Source organism: Symphodus melops (genome assembly GCF_947650265.1).
Source record: "Symphodus melops genome assembly, chromosome: 13".
NCBI classification, from domain to species: domain Eukaryota; kingdom Metazoa; phylum Chordata; class Actinopteri; order Labriformes; family Labridae; genus Symphodus; species Symphodus melops.
In genome coordinates this window covers 23,044,370-23,059,448 of record NC_136703.1, presented here as the reverse complement: position 1 = coordinate 23,059,448, position 15,079 = coordinate 23,044,370, and the positions used below count along the sequence as shown (strand labels likewise).

Here is a 15,079-nt window from a genome sequence, read left to right as displayed (position 1 = left end):
GCACCTACAGGAAGTAAAACCCCCACAGTCCACCTCCTGTGTTTCACTGTAAGGTTTGAAAGATGGCTATTGGCATGATGAAGACACTCTGTCTGATTCTGATTTTTCACGGTGAGTCGACTGTAAATCTTTTTAAATCAAACGTGACATTCTTGAAAAGAGGGTACAAATTCTGTTTTTTAGAAATTTCATTGAAAAGTTGTTTGAAAATTGTCTTTTTCAATATATGATTGTTTATAGCAGCTGTTTACATTTATTCAAAACTTTATTTATTCCTACATTAAACATGCAATACATTCATGTACAGTATGCGATTGGGGCTGGTTTAAAATTTTATATTTGGAAAAAAAAGGTTAATTTACTGAATTTACAATGTTTGGTTTCATACTCAGAAAACTTGCATATGAATTGTTTTTTGTTTTCATACAGATGCAAGTGATTTTTTTTACGAGTACAGCTTAACCTTAAACAGAAACTTCAAAGTGCACTATGGAGGTTGGTAGAGAAATGTATTATGAGGTAAATGTTTATAACTCTATACACAAATTGTCCTCAGAGGGAAAGTTGGTCCCTGGAGCCCTGTTTGCAGATTAAATGCTATAGGTGAGAAGTTATAACAGTGATACTGTAACTCTCCTGGTAGCTTTTTAACTCCAAACAGTGTTCCAATTGCATCCTCATTTCACTTCCCCTACTTTCAAATTTCACTACCAAATCTACATGGTGCACCTTTCGTGATTATTTTTTTCATCCAGTCTACCCACTGATGTTTTAAATGTTTCTTCAGAGTCAAATTGAAAGTGGAAAATATATCGCCCTTGAAGCTGAAACAGCAGCACATCTTCTGTTTCCTGTGGCCCAGAGCACTTCTCATCTTCTCGTCTTTCTTATTGGCCCTTGTGTTTCAGACAGCGTGCAGCTAAAGTGTACCAACAAGCAGATCACCGCTCACATTGGAGGGGAGTTTATTCTATCCTGCGAGTACGATGCAAACCTTTACCGATACAGTAAAAAGTACTGGTGCCGAGGAGAGTCCAGAGAAACCTGTGAGATCCTGCTGGATTCAGATAACCAGGTTAAGACTACAAGCACGCACAGGTCTCTCATTGTGGATGCAAGAAATAAAGGGCTGTTTGTGAAAGTCACAAAACTCCAATTTGACGATGCTGGGGTGTACTGGGTTGGGATTGACAAAATGTATGCTGACGTCATGTTTAAAGTCAAAGTGGCTGTCACTGAAGGTAAGTAGAAAGCGAGATAAAATAAATAATGACACTGTCAGGAACATCTATGGACTGCATTTTGTTCCTCTGAGGTTAAACCTTTGCATATCTTTGCCAGTTCCTGTATCTAAACCCAGACTTTGGCCCCTGAGCTCTCTGGTGAACAGGCCGACATGTTGGGGGCAGCCGGTGACGGTGCGCTGTGGTTGTGATCAGGGCACCGCCATCCATTACACTTGGTTCCACAAGCAGGCCATGCTTCAACGCTCACCGGACTTAAGGCTGCACTGTGGTGCAGTGACAAAGGACAGCAGTGACTACTACTGTATCGCCAGCAATGACGTCAGCAGTCAAACAAGTGATCGCCTCTCTGTGCAGGTCCCTCTGTCTGCAGACAGCGACTGTATCTATGTCATTAACATACAAGGTAACAACTGAACTCCTTTTCAACTCTACGCAAGAATTTGTTACCATGCCAACGTTCAGTTTATCTTTACTGATAAAATGCGATGTAACAAAATGCATGCTGATCTATACATTAGAGCACTAAAAGAATGCTATACTTCAAAATGATGCCAGTTTTGGATGTTACCAACCCTGCCTTTAATTGCACTACATAAACAGTGCTGAACATATGAAATTCGACATCTGTTGCTCTTAGTCCTGGGCGGCCTATACAGCCGACCAGATGGGAGAAGAACATATTCCTCCAAGAGAGGATGGTCGGAGCTTGCCAAGATCGACTTTGCTTTCCTCAGAATTGGTCTATTACAGATATCTGAAGTGGAAAGCTGCTGTGTGCCATTTTTATTTTTTTTTTTACTTCATGCGCTTTCTGCAACCACACTGGACACTATATGTGGTTGTGGCATAAACGCAAAGCTTTAATGGGTCATTGTAGCTGCACACAGCTTTAGACAATATAAGTGAACAGACCCTAACCCTTAACAGACCACACCACTCTTCTGATCGATTTGCTACAGAAACAGACAACACATTTTTCACAGTTTGTTTTTTGGACAGTTTTGCCTTAACCGCACAGCTGAAGAGAGACGGGGGGATGTTGGGACGAGAGAGTGGTAAAGGGCCTTAAACGAGGGGCTTGACTGTGGCGACTCCTAGTGGTCATATAAGAGTAGACAGCACAATAAATAAGCACCATCTCTGTCAACTGTCTATCCCAGGGCACACTCTGCGTCAGGATTTCTCCCAATAGATACGAGAAAAAAATACAGTTGAAGACTTTATAAAAATATTTGAACTTTGGTTTTCTAGAATCTTCTGCTTGGGATCTGATCCGTGGCTTTTGGGTGATCTCCACAAGTAGCATGACAATTACAAAAATGTCTATCTTTCTTTGTATGCATCAGGCTATCCGGTTTACGACTGTGCAGACAGAATGACAACAACCACCATCTCAACCACAACTCCAACCACAAACCCACCTTCTCCCACTCCGTTCTTGAGCACCTCCACCTGCCAAGCAACAGTGAAAGAGGCCCGAAACAAGTCTTTACCTTTCAATCAGACTGACCAGAAGCGGCTTCTCTGCAGGTTAGGCTAAAGTATTAGACTTCTCCTTACTTTAATGAGAGCATAAAAGAGTGTTTAACTGACAGCGACTCTTAAAAATGTCTCTGTAATTGATTACTCTTCACCACATCTCTCTTTTTCAGGGGACTAATGGGTTTTCCATGGTGGTATACTCTGCTGCGTTGGAGTTGTTTTGCATCCTTACTGACATTTCTTTACATATTTCATGTATGTATAACACTGAGACACAGAAATGCCAAAAGGAGGAGGCGGATTCGTTTCAACAAACACTTGGCTCTGTTTATCATACAGTAGTAAGTCTTTTCAGCTCTTTAGGCCTTGGTGTCATGGCTTTGATAACACTTGACTTCCTGTGAGTAGTCATGGTCATTACATACGTCAGGATGTTTAACAGAGTGTCATCAATGCTCTTCCTAATTAAACAACGAGAGCTCTGCATAACCATTACCAACAATGATATAGACGGCATTGAAGGCACTTTTCATTTGATGTATGTTAACAGATGTAAAAAGGGGGATGAGCTGTCACCCCCCCCCCAAACACACACACACACACACACACACACACACACACACACACACACACACACACACACACACACACACAGTAGCAGCTTGAGACATTAACAGTTTAAAGATTTCATTTATATATAGATTTATGCTAAATAGCAATAATAAATGCTAGGTAGGTAGCAGCAGTTGTGTATTTGTTGTACCTGTTAAAAAGCTGGCTGACTCCCCTTCTCCATTGTCTCCAGATGTTTTGTGGATAAATTGATGAAGCCTGTGTGGTGTAATAGATCCCATGAAAGATGTTAAATTAGATCTGTGTTTTTTATCAGTTAAATAGGGACTGCCTTTTTATATTCATACTAAATATCTTTCCCCCATTTATCCTATCGTCCGTCTGTTCATTTTAAAGTCATGCATACAACATAAATATGAGGCCCTTCACGGTTTTGGTAGTGCCAAACAGTTTCTCTATTGTACAATTCAACATATGAAACATGAGGCGTTTTTCAACCCCGGAAAAGCCAAACCCGCAGATCTCCCACCACACATTAACAATCTCCATCATGTTCAAAACTACAAGCTGGAAAGGATGTAATGTAGAGTTTGAGGAGTGTGTGGGTGTGAATACCCCACCTTTTTTTCTGGAAACTTATCTCTCAAAACAAACAGTGACTCAATGGTGAAGTGTTTTATGCCATGGAAATATGTTGTCAAGTTTAGTATGACGGAAAAAAATCCAGGGTTGGAGAGGGTAATACAGAATTAAATATCACAGTCCTCTCTCATCACAATCGGACTGATGTTATATAGTTCTTGGGTTTCTAAATAAGCTGTATGTGTTGTTGTCAGTGCACTCATACTGTCTGAGGGTCTCTGTGTCCTACGTCTATCATGACGTATATATTACATGTGTATATATTATAAGCTATTCATAAGATGTGTATTGCCTGTATGGTGACTGCTGGAAACCAAATTGCCCCCTCAGGAACAATAAAGATTTTTCCTTTGGAGTACTGAACCTGCAGATCAAACTGGGCAGAGATCTCAGGGGTCTAAATGTCACTATTATTTGTCATCAGTTCCGAGAATAAAACATGGATTTATATTTGAGTACTTACATTATATGGAATATGTTACTCCCACTTACATCGTCACAAATTTCTAATAATAAAATATTTGACCAGAGGAAAACAACAAGTAGATTAAACTCATCTTGTTTTATATTTTTTAGGCCTTCAAAGAGAAATTAGAGCGGCTCCGATAGCTTCTTCAAATGCTCTCAAGGCGAGTTAGTTTTATTTTTGGTGGGTCTTTAGACAGATTTGAAGGAAAGGGCAGAAACATGATGAACTGTAATATTTGTTTTAGGGACCGTTGAACTTCCTGCTTAGGAGGAAGTGCATCATTTCCTCAGATTGATCTGCCAGGGTTGGGCCCGTTACATCACCAACTGTGAATGCTTAGACTGATTTTGACATGTGTATAGTTACCATTGAAGTGGAGGCAATTTTTTTAACCTTCTTTCAACCAGTTAATTAACCCATTGAGTTCCAGATCTCTTCCACAGAGGTGACCAAGAGGGCAGCAGCACATATCATGATAAATAATACAAGATTAAAAAACCAGTATGATTAAATGGAGGAGATCAACGTTGTTAAATATTGTTCCAGCATTTACAATCACTTTAGGGATGTCACGCCATTGGAGCCATCTTTAAATCTTGTGTTTGCCCTCTCATGTTCATTGACAATGTTTGGTTTAGGTTCTTAAATTTACTAACTTAATGCTAAGTGTTTAACTTTTGTGATATGAATTTACATGTTTTTATATTGTATTCTGTCTTGACCTGCCCAGGGACTGCAGCTGGAGATAACAAACTGCTATCTGGTACAAAGCATCTATTCTCTTTGAGATTAATGTCATTTTTGTACATGGTCCCTGACTACAAAATTAATAAACTAAACTCTGTAATGATAATGTCTTAATGTTGTATTTGGAGGCAGGCCAGCACATGAAGCAGTCATTACAGATTTTTTTGGCAACAACTTTTTTTCCTCCTCTTTTGGGGGGCAAAAGACAAATTCATATGCCCATTGAATAAATGACAACTTTTTGATACCATTTTCAGATTCACCAACTAAAAGAAGGTATTTTTTATGAAGGAAATTACAAAGTTTTCATGTCTGTCCTTGTATTATTTACAAAATTTACCATGCAAAAAAAGTTTTCTACTGATAAATGAACATTTAAGAATGATTATTTTTTGCAAGTTATATGGTTAAGGCAGCGTTATTTTTCATTTTTTGATACCAAAAACTACATTTTCCCATAAAGACTAATAACATCAAAAATTAAATCAATCCTTGATCAACAGAGGTTTCGCAGTTATTTTTAAGTTTATAATATTGCCAATGACACATTTTTGACGTCTCTTTAACACGATATATATTTGACATTTTCACAGACTCTCTTGGTAAATTTGACTTTTGGCTCAGGTCATTGATTACGTCACTGTTTACTCAAGCCACGCCTATTTCCGATAAGGCGTCTTAGCAGTTAGGAGGAAAGATCACCATTGTTGAGGCAACTACCAGAGGGGAAACTAACGATTTAAAGCTGTTCTGGTAAGTAAAAAAAAGACAAAAAGAAATATTCCGATGTGTTACCAAGCTGTCCAAGCCTGAAGTAAAGTTAAATCGGCGTTAACGCCTTAAAATAACTACAACGTTAGCTAAGTTAAGCTAGCCTGCAAAAGCAAACTAGGTTTACTTGAGGCTGCCGCGACCTTGATTATGAGTAAGTTTAAACCTTTGCCTGAACACACAGTCATATTTTTTCTACACCTACATGTACTGTAGTATATTTCGGCTTAGTTTAAGCTTTTAAAATGAGGTTATTTTCAGGTGTATCTCTGGTTTAGCATGACGAGTTGCCGCCCACAGTGTGTTTTGTAGAGAGAAGACGTCTTAGAGGCTGCTTTTAAAATGCTGTAATGTCTTGTTTTTTAATTTAGCATGTATTACAACTTGTGCCGAATTTACAAATCCATTAAGTGGAAACAGAAAAGTTCAGTTAGTTGCTCCACACAGGCAGAGTCACTCCAGTTTGCTAATGTTGACAGATTTTTAATGGGAGTTTGGCGTGAACTAATATTTAGCCTACAAAGGATACGTCGACACATTTAACGTAGCTGCAACCATTAAAACCAGTGAACCTTATATCTGAGACGAAACATGCTTTTTAGATTTCTGCTCTGGGTATTTGAGCTTCATTGATGTTTTAGTTTAGCTTTATCGGCTTACAACTTACAGTTAAACATGACTTACAAATGTCACTGTTAATTCCTGGCATTATTCACCAGTTGGGATGTTTAAGTTAAATGCTGATGAATATATTCTAATTTATATTCCATGTTATATTGTTTTGTTACTAACACTGTTGATCGGTCCTTCTTACATGTGCTTTTTTTGTTTGGCAGGAATGACTCTTTGACTCCAGCCCGCATTGCCAGATACCATCATGGCTGTCAGTTTCTTCCTTCTACTCAGCAGTCTTGGCCTTGCTATTACTGCTCAAGGTGAGTGACAGTGGAGATTAGCTGAACACGCCAATGTGATTAAAAAACAAGCCAGTGTTTGGTCTATCTTGTCCTCCCCTTAACAGCTCCTCTTTCTCCACATTCATTTATCATTACAGCTCAAGACTGTACCAAACCTGTTCCAGGACCCAACATGAATTTAAAGGGCAATGCCATTCTTCTGCAGACATTTCCAGATGGGACCAACGTTAGTTTTAGCTGTGATGTTGGCTACCTGTCTGCAGGAGGGTCTGCAGCCATTACTTGTACTGCTGGGAATTGGAGTCCTGTGAGGCTGCAATGCGAGAGTGAATATGAACAATATATGTGTTGAGCTCAACACTTCCATAAATAACAGAAAAGTGTATATATATGTGTGTGTTTTTTAGATGAGTTAATGATCCTTTTCTGACCAGGCCGTTGACATGCTGTGCATGATGATATCTCATTTCAGGGAAAAACTGTGGTGCACTTGACAACGTGATGAACGGTATTGCAAGTTACCCTACAGGCACCGAGTTTGGTGATACAGCAGTGATACAATGCAACGAGGGGTTAGTATCAATCTCACTGAGACTATCACAATTAAACTTATTTTAAATTAATCTTATTCCAGTCATAGTGATTGTTTTTTTCCCCCAAAGTAATATTTTGATATTTAATTCCTTAATTAGATACACAATGGTTGGCAGAGATAAAATCCGATGTGGAGATGCAGGCTGGATGGACAGGCTGCCTGTGTGTGAAGGTTAGTCATCTCTTTGTTAATACGAGGCTCATGACTTAAGAACAACTCAAGTGTTTATTCCACCTTAAACCCATGTACTGTACCTCTCTTTGTGCAGTGATAACGTGTGATCCACCACCTGCGATTGCTGATGGCTCATTCTATGCAGAGAAAGAGAGCTATGAATACCAGGAAGTCGTCCAGTACTCCTGTCAGAAGGGTCTCTCTCTGAGTGGATCCAAATACCTCATCTGTTCGGCTGATGGGACATTTACACCTGCTCCTCCAACATGTAAAAGTAAGGCTTCCATATGTTCTCCGTCCTTTGTGAACACCAAAGTCACCCCATGCTGTGACTAACAGGCTCACACACACACACTGACTGACTCTACATGTTAAATCCCCTGCAGATGTTCAATGTGCGGAACCAAACATTGCAAATGCCGACTGGACTGCAGGCTCTCGGCCTCCGTATAAACACAAAGCTACAGTGACTCATCAGTGCAGAGCTGGGTATGTGAAGATAGGAGCAAGTACCTCTGTATGTGAACTCGAGGATCAGTGGGTACCTAAGCTCCTGGAATGTAAACGTAAGTCAAATGAACATTATTTTCTGATAAATGACAAACCACCTGTTATGTTTTAAGATGATTTTTTTTGGACTGATCCAGATGTCACCACATCTTCACAATATGCTTATTTTTCTTTTGCTTATGACTTCAAATAGATTTAAATATAGTTAAGCTGATAAAATGTTCCTCATATTTGTAACTTTCTAAGTCGACAGTGTGGCATTTAATTACTTTCCAAATATTTGAATGGAGCTCTTAAAGGCTGTGCGTCAGTTCCCCCTCACATCTTCTCATTGGCTCATATCATTTTATATGACCCGTTGCTTCCCACACAATGACAGATCAGTCCAGTCCCTTCTTTTGAAAGCATCCTTAACATAAAAGAAGTGAGCAGCGTGCACCGGTTATAGAAACGACACGTGAACTGAAGCTTCGACGCGTCCTCCTTTATCCTCACAGCTAAAGACTGTTCCAAACCTGTCGGAGGGTCCAACATGAATTTGAAGGACCAAGATGTTCCCTCACAAACATTCCCACATGCCACCAGCGTGACTTTTGTGTGCGACGAAGGCTACGAGGACGCAGGAGGCTCTGCGGTCACGACGTGTACTCTGGGGAATTGGAGTCCTGTGAAGCTGACGTGCAAAAAGAGTGAGTGTTTTCACCTTCTATGACCCGTCGCCTCCCTGTGGATCCCTTTTTAGAAGAACGTGTCTTACCTGCATATAGATGATCTTCCAGCTCAGGGATTGATATTTTTCATTGACCAGTGTGTGTGTGCATGGAATGATCAGTTTTCAGATTAACACATTTTAACAAATCTGAGCACATCCCTTACGTCTGCAGCACGAACAAAGTTATTATGGCCCAAAGCTCTGACAAGTGCATCGGACCGTCCTGGAACCCAAATGATTATTTATATGTTTCTCGTCGTTTTTACTCTTCTTTTTGTTCCTCCTGTTCCTTTTTGATGGCCTGAACATGAAGCAAAACTCAACAAAATTTTCAAGGTCACCTGCGACCGGCAAAAAATGTGATAATCCCCCCCGCCCCGATTTTTTTTTTTTTTTTTTTTTTGCATGACCATTTACATGAAATGCAACGGTGGCCATAGTCAAAACCCGACAGGAAGTCCGCCATCTTTTTTTAAATGTATAAATAACGACCCAATGTTTGCATTTTCAGGCTTCACTGCGTGCGGTTTTAAATGTTTTATATTTTTGTAGAATCGCCCAGCCCACCTACTACAGTGAAGCCAGGTGGAAAGGATGTTGAGGATGATAATGGTGATAAGGGAGAGAATGGAAAAGGTAGAGTCCATATTATGTTTTCTAGACTATCAGTTATTCAGTGTACAGCCATTGTGTTCACTGTAGTTGAATGATCAAGCTGACGTTTTAATAATAGAAGTATAAAGCAGTCATCTATTCTCTACCCATATTACCGGCGTTAAGGTTGGTATTATCTTGACGGCGAGTCGTGTGGTCCGTGATATGGAAGAGATGTCCGCCGTCTGGACACGTTTCTGTTTTTAGAGAAAATGACACAGAACAAAAAGACGTGAAATGTGAGTGAGTGAAGTTCATCTCGACTTTAAAAGTCCAACGTGTCGTTTTCATTTCAAGCGACGCTTCGATTCTGGTTTGAATTATTCCAATAAATAAAGACAAAATGGTTGATCAAAACGAAGATCCCAGCGTTAATAGTTGATCTTATTCACAGTCGAGACAACGTCAGTGAACGAGACAGAAAACAACATCATTGTTTCTTTGATCAAATGTCAAAATGAACCGTGGTATTTGTTGGCGGTCGTATCGCCCGGCCTTAACTCGGAGCAGCTCTTCACACCAGGAGACTTTATAGACTTGTTTACATTGATGCAGATGACTGTCAGTCATCACTGCTGAACACCCAAATCTTCAATTAGCTTAAAAAAAAAACCCTATTCCAACGAGCAAGAGAAACCCCCAACGTGAGCACCAGAGGACTCTTTCTAATGTGAACTTCTGAGGAATAGCAATCAGCATCCCTTCATCTCATCTTTGTGTATTTCCCTCTCTTACTTTATCTCGGATGTTTTACCAGCCTCACAAACCCACTCTGGCCTTTTTTTTTATTTCGCAGACAACGGAGGAAGCAGCAATGATAACACTGGGAAGATTATTGGTAAGTTTCGACTTAATCCTTGAACAGCAGATGGAAGTGTTTAGTTTTCTTGAAATAAGGCTGCATCATGTGTTGTTGGATTGGAGGTTTGTAAAGGACAAACATTGAGCAGTGGGAGGTTCTTATTGTTTAAACTTACATGCTAACAGAGTTTTCTTCTAGGAAAAAAAAAAAAATATTCCAATGACCAGTTTTGTCCTGAAGGTTTCCACCATCTACATGGTGCTCCATTCATTGGCTCATCCATCCATATTGATTGATTTTTTTACATCATTTCCTTTTGTTTCCCAAATCAAGGGGGGACTGTCGCCGCGATTGCTGTTGTTGCCGTTGTTGCTGTTGGTTGTTACAAAAGGAAAAAGAAGGGGTAAAATGTTGTTTCGTCTTCTGACTAACCCTTCAGCTGTGCTGATCCCTTTCTTTTATGTCTCACTTTTTTCTTATTTCAGCATCCTCATCCTGTCCAGCTCTGTGATTGCTGTGTGTTGTGTGCTTTCACAAGCTCTTTATTCAAGCTTCATTTTCTCTATAAAGCAGATTTTAACGTAGCCGTAATTGTAACTTGTCAGTAGGGATTAGGCTCGTCATTTGTACCAGATGCACAGCTCTGTCAGTTTCCACGGGTGTCTCAAACGAACAGGAGCAACGCGTGTTTGCATAGACATGACTTCATGCATGTTTCAAATCCAGAGCCAACAAGGACATACAGTGACAGGTTTCAGTGTTAGTGTAAACTGCAGACTTGTTCCTGGTCAACAGTAAGTTTAATATCTTTCAGGAATAATTTAAAAACAAAACTCAAACTGCCATCATACGAAGAACGGTCAGAAGTTTCTGTGTCTTTTAAATGATTTCTATTTTGTGATCTGCTAAAGAGGAAGTGGTGCCTGGTGTGACACATTTCTGGTCAGGTTTCTCAGGAAATCCTTTTTTTTTTTTTTTTTTTTTTTTTTTTAAGGTGGGGTTCTTTGTGTGTACTGCTTCACTTGCTGTTCAGCGTTTTAAACATGAAGTGTGTGCGCACGCGCGTGTGAACTATTCTTCCTCGTGGGTTTTTCTGTTGCTTTCCGGTGAAGCAGGTGTTTTCCTCCTCTTCCTGTGGCTGCTCTTGCTTCCTGCCTGCCTGATCAATCCCGTGGGTTAGTTAGCGTTAATATTGATAATTGGTTTTGGATTGCAGCTCTGAGAAGGTCGCTGCTGAAAATGAGACTACAGGTGACGGAGAGGCTGTGCAGCTCCAGAGTTGGTAAGAAGACGGACCGCTCAGAGCACATTCAAACTCTTGAACGCCGCTTTGTGACAATGTTTTAAAATGTCCACTCTTTTCTTCCATAATGAATTCTTATGAGGAAAGCCTCATTGGAGATTTTTTTCCCCCCCTCTTTCATGGCTCCCTGGAATTCTTTACAACCTGCTGATAAACTTCCTGCCGGTCAACTTCCTGCTGCTCAACTGTAATTCAAAATGTCTAACTGCTTTTCTTCTTTCCTTCTCCGCAGTAATCACAGCGATCCTGATACATTACATCATATGAAGGCTTAGATTAAGAAGAGGATCGTCACTGGACTAGCCTTTGAATGTATTCTTGCCGTCTATGTGCTTGGAGACGCTTATGCTTATGGAACGGCATGGAAAGTGTCTCTGGAGAAAGGCTGAGATTATGAATGCAGAACGAGCTGAGGCTTTAGCAAACACTCGAGGAGGGCCTTCTCCGATCATTTACATTGTAGTGCGTCGCTCAAGACGCCTTTCATTTTACTCTTGTTTATTTCAACACAGTGATGTCTAGCGTGTTCATCATAACAGTTAATATGTAATTATGAAGGAGTGAGACAACAGTTTCAAAAATGTTCCTACTCGATTACATCACATAAAAAGTTTAAACGTCTATATCCAGAACAGCTCGATCAAATGCTGTTCCCCTTTTTTGGAAAAAAAAAAAAAAATAGGACAAAGATGAACTAATTCCTGAGAAATAGATTTTCAAGTCCAGATTATTCTTATGTTTAAACCTTTTGATCAACCAGGCCCATGATTATTAAAGAGACATGCACTTGCACTAAAGCACAGCTCCGCTTTGCAAATACTGCCCACTTACATTAAGATAAGGAAAAGCAGAAAAGAATTTCAAAGCAGCTGGCTTATACTTAATAAAAACCGTCCTCCAGACTTGTACAAAGACAACCGAGGGGATCAGCACTGTGCCTGAGCATGCAGGATGTTCAATACGCCTTAACGAAGAAACTGTAGAAGTTTGTCTGACAGTTTTCGTGGTATTTCTTGTGACTTGCTAAAACATAATAGAGGCTTAAATGTTAGCCTACTTTAGTTGAAAGGTTTCTTCAGAAGAAGACGTTAGATTTAATTGTTCCAAGTTGGATGACTGTTGTTTGCTTCTTCAGAATAAAGTGGAGGGCTATTGAAAGTATTGTGATGTAGATATTGTGTCTGTTACGTAATGTTGTGTAGACAAAAATCTCTTGACGCATTTGCACTCGCCTGGCTTTTAATCTTAATTTATTAATTATTATTATTTTGAATTTGAACATCTCAATGAACAGATTTTGTATTGTTTTAGATGGAAGGGGAAAACTGCTTTCATATTGGCACTCGTTTTTGTTATTGATTTTAAAATAAATAAATAAAAGAAAACCAAAATGATGACTACGTTCTCTAAATGTTTAGATACATGGTGTACTAGAAATCATTTCGACTTCAGCCTGTTTGACCCAGGTGAAAGATTTATCTCAGTGACCGATGGAGGGTGAACAGTTCAGGAAGAATGTGCGACTTTAATCCAGTAGATGTCGCCCTTGAGCACCAGCATGAAACCAAAACAAACTTAAGTTTGGCCACACCTCCAAACCCTCTCACAAAGTAACACTAAGAGCAAGTGAGGATACAGTGTGTTAGCAGGCTAATAGTGGCACTCTTTAGTTAGCTTGTAGCTGCACATTGCATGTCAATTTAAACTGAGTGACTATGACCCAAAAAAGCTACCATGACATTCAAGTAAGCAGTGAGCACAGTGTGAGTTACTTTTATCTTTTGTTCTCTCACTTTAACAGCTTTTATATGTAAACGTGATGTAAATACAGCTCAGGCAAGCTCAGGCACAGACAGCGGGACTCGTGCGTCACTCATTGTCGTCACTCATAACTCAGAGATATTTACAGAGGACACACTGGATTAATGCGGTATTTATGTGTCAAATGTCGCATATTCTTTATTTAGTTGTGTTTATCCAGCCCCTTTTTACGTTATTTCTATCCTGCATTTATTTTTGCACATCAACAACCTAATGGCTCAACTTGTGAAAGTAGATGGAAAATCACAACAGATATAAACTTTATGTGCAGCAAATCAGTTTCATGATTCGTGTTGAAACTGAAATTTCATCGTTCCTATTCAATTTGGTAATTTGATTAAATTGCAACACATTTTATTCTACATCCAGAGTTTTATATACACAAGGTTGGTCATAAATACTTCATCCACACTACAGAGGACCCATACTACACATGAATGATGTATAGTATAATATTACTTTTATGTATTTATTAGAAAAGAACTTTAAACATATTTTAAACGTCACCAACAAACAAGTACAACTTATACAAAAGGCTACAGTGCCACCTTGTGGATTTGACACAAAACTACAAAATGTTTGAAATGATCTCTGAATAAATTAGCAGACCATCACCATAAATTAGTAAACATCACTGAATGTATGTAATGTAATGTACTTTTCTCAGACTACTGATAGTTTTTGAAGAGGAACATATCAGTAACAAAGAAACAAAGGCTATAAAACATGTACTTTTACTTCAAGTGATATATTAGATGCATTATTACTTTCACTTCAGAATAAAAGCATAAAGATGCACGATGTACACAACAATGACTTTGGGCTGAGTTTTGCTGTAGTGTACTCTTCACCGTCTCTGTTGACATTTTAGGATTTTGGAGTTTATTTGAAGACAGTTCATGATAGAAATTTCACCACAGTGAACGTAAATTCATTCAAATAAAAAAACACTGGTTGGAAAATCCTCCTCAATGTAAGATGAGAACTGTCCTTCACTGTAACCGATTTCAAATGGTGCTAGAAAGAGAAACCTACTCTGAACACCAAAAGAAATCAGTCAACCTTGGAAAGAGGACAAAGAGCTTGAGCGGTCCAAACAGGCAGTTGGTTTGTGGAACCACTGAGTGATGCTTCAGGGAGTGAAGACGTCTCCCTCTGTTCACCGGTGAAACACACTTCCCACCCCAAGAACACTGATTTCAAATGGTGCTAGATTGATGACAATACTCTAAGCCACCATCTGAAACCAGCTTCCAAGGGGGGAACTTCTGATAAAAGGTCGTCTTCCCCGTACTGAAACACATTCAGATAACAAAGACAGAGAAAGAATGGGAGACAACAATATTAATAACAGGAAATAGAGAAAAACAAGTCAAAGGAATTTTTAACATTAACCACAAAAAAACAGATAAAGTTGTCCGTTTAAGTAAACACAGTTTGACCTACACTTCCTGTACGGCTTTTTTTTTTCAAGAGAAAGATATCTCAGAGAATATGAACATTGTTAAAATGCTGCAACACACTCAGCGAGATGTCAACATGAGCCATGATTAATACAGAGACTCTGAAAGATGTTGTCCATGTGTATCGGTAAGAGTCGGGTGATATGATAAAGATCACAATACAAGGGATGATTCAATAGATTTTCTTAACGTTATCA

The 15,079-nt window shown here is 39.3% G+C and overlaps 2 protein-coding genes across 7 annotated transcripts; both read left to right on the top strand.

The window, feature by feature from the left end:
* Nucleotides 1-48: 48 nt before the first annotated feature.
* LOC306834256 (CMRF35-like molecule 8) lies at nucleotides 49-1,661 on the top strand (the record flags this gene model as incomplete). The annotated part of the gene is made up of 3 exons (XM_079360090.1): nucleotides 49-111; nucleotides 909-1,241; nucleotides 1,342-1,661. Exons 1-3 carry the CDS (start codon nucleotides 63-65, stop codon nucleotides 1,659-1,661), a joined length of 702 nt encoding a protein of 233 aa, XP_079216216.1. The 5' UTR covers nucleotides 49-62.
* A 4,135-nt stretch (nucleotides 1,662-5,796) lies between these two features.
* Nucleotides 5,797-12,992, top strand: LOC306833764 (C4b-binding protein alpha chain-like). 6 transcript variants are annotated; one of them, XM_079359271.1, is made up of 13 exons: nucleotides 5,797-5,913; nucleotides 6,768-6,866; nucleotides 6,986-7,174; nucleotides 7,321-7,420; nucleotides 7,541-7,614; nucleotides 7,712-7,891; nucleotides 8,004-8,183; nucleotides 8,625-8,816; nucleotides 9,392-9,475; nucleotides 10,290-10,331; nucleotides 10,629-10,698; nucleotides 11,512-11,577; nucleotides 11,831-12,992. In XM_079359271.1, exons 2-13 carry the CDS (start codon nucleotides 6,809-6,811, stop codon nucleotides 11,871-11,873), a joined length of 1,278 nt encoding a protein of 425 aa, XP_079215397.1. In that variant the 5' UTR covers nucleotides 5,797-5,913; nucleotides 6,768-6,808; the 3' UTR covers nucleotides 11,874-12,992. The 6 variants fall into 6 exon arrangements, with proteins under 6 accessions (XP_079215397.1, XP_079215399.1, XP_079215398.1 ...); XM_079359273.1 differs by lacking the exon at nucleotides 9,392-9,475; XM_079359272.1 differs by lacking the exon at nucleotides 10,629-10,698 and having other exon boundaries at nucleotides 5,798-5,913.
* The last annotated feature ends 2,087 nt before the right edge of the window (nucleotides 12,993-15,079 follow it).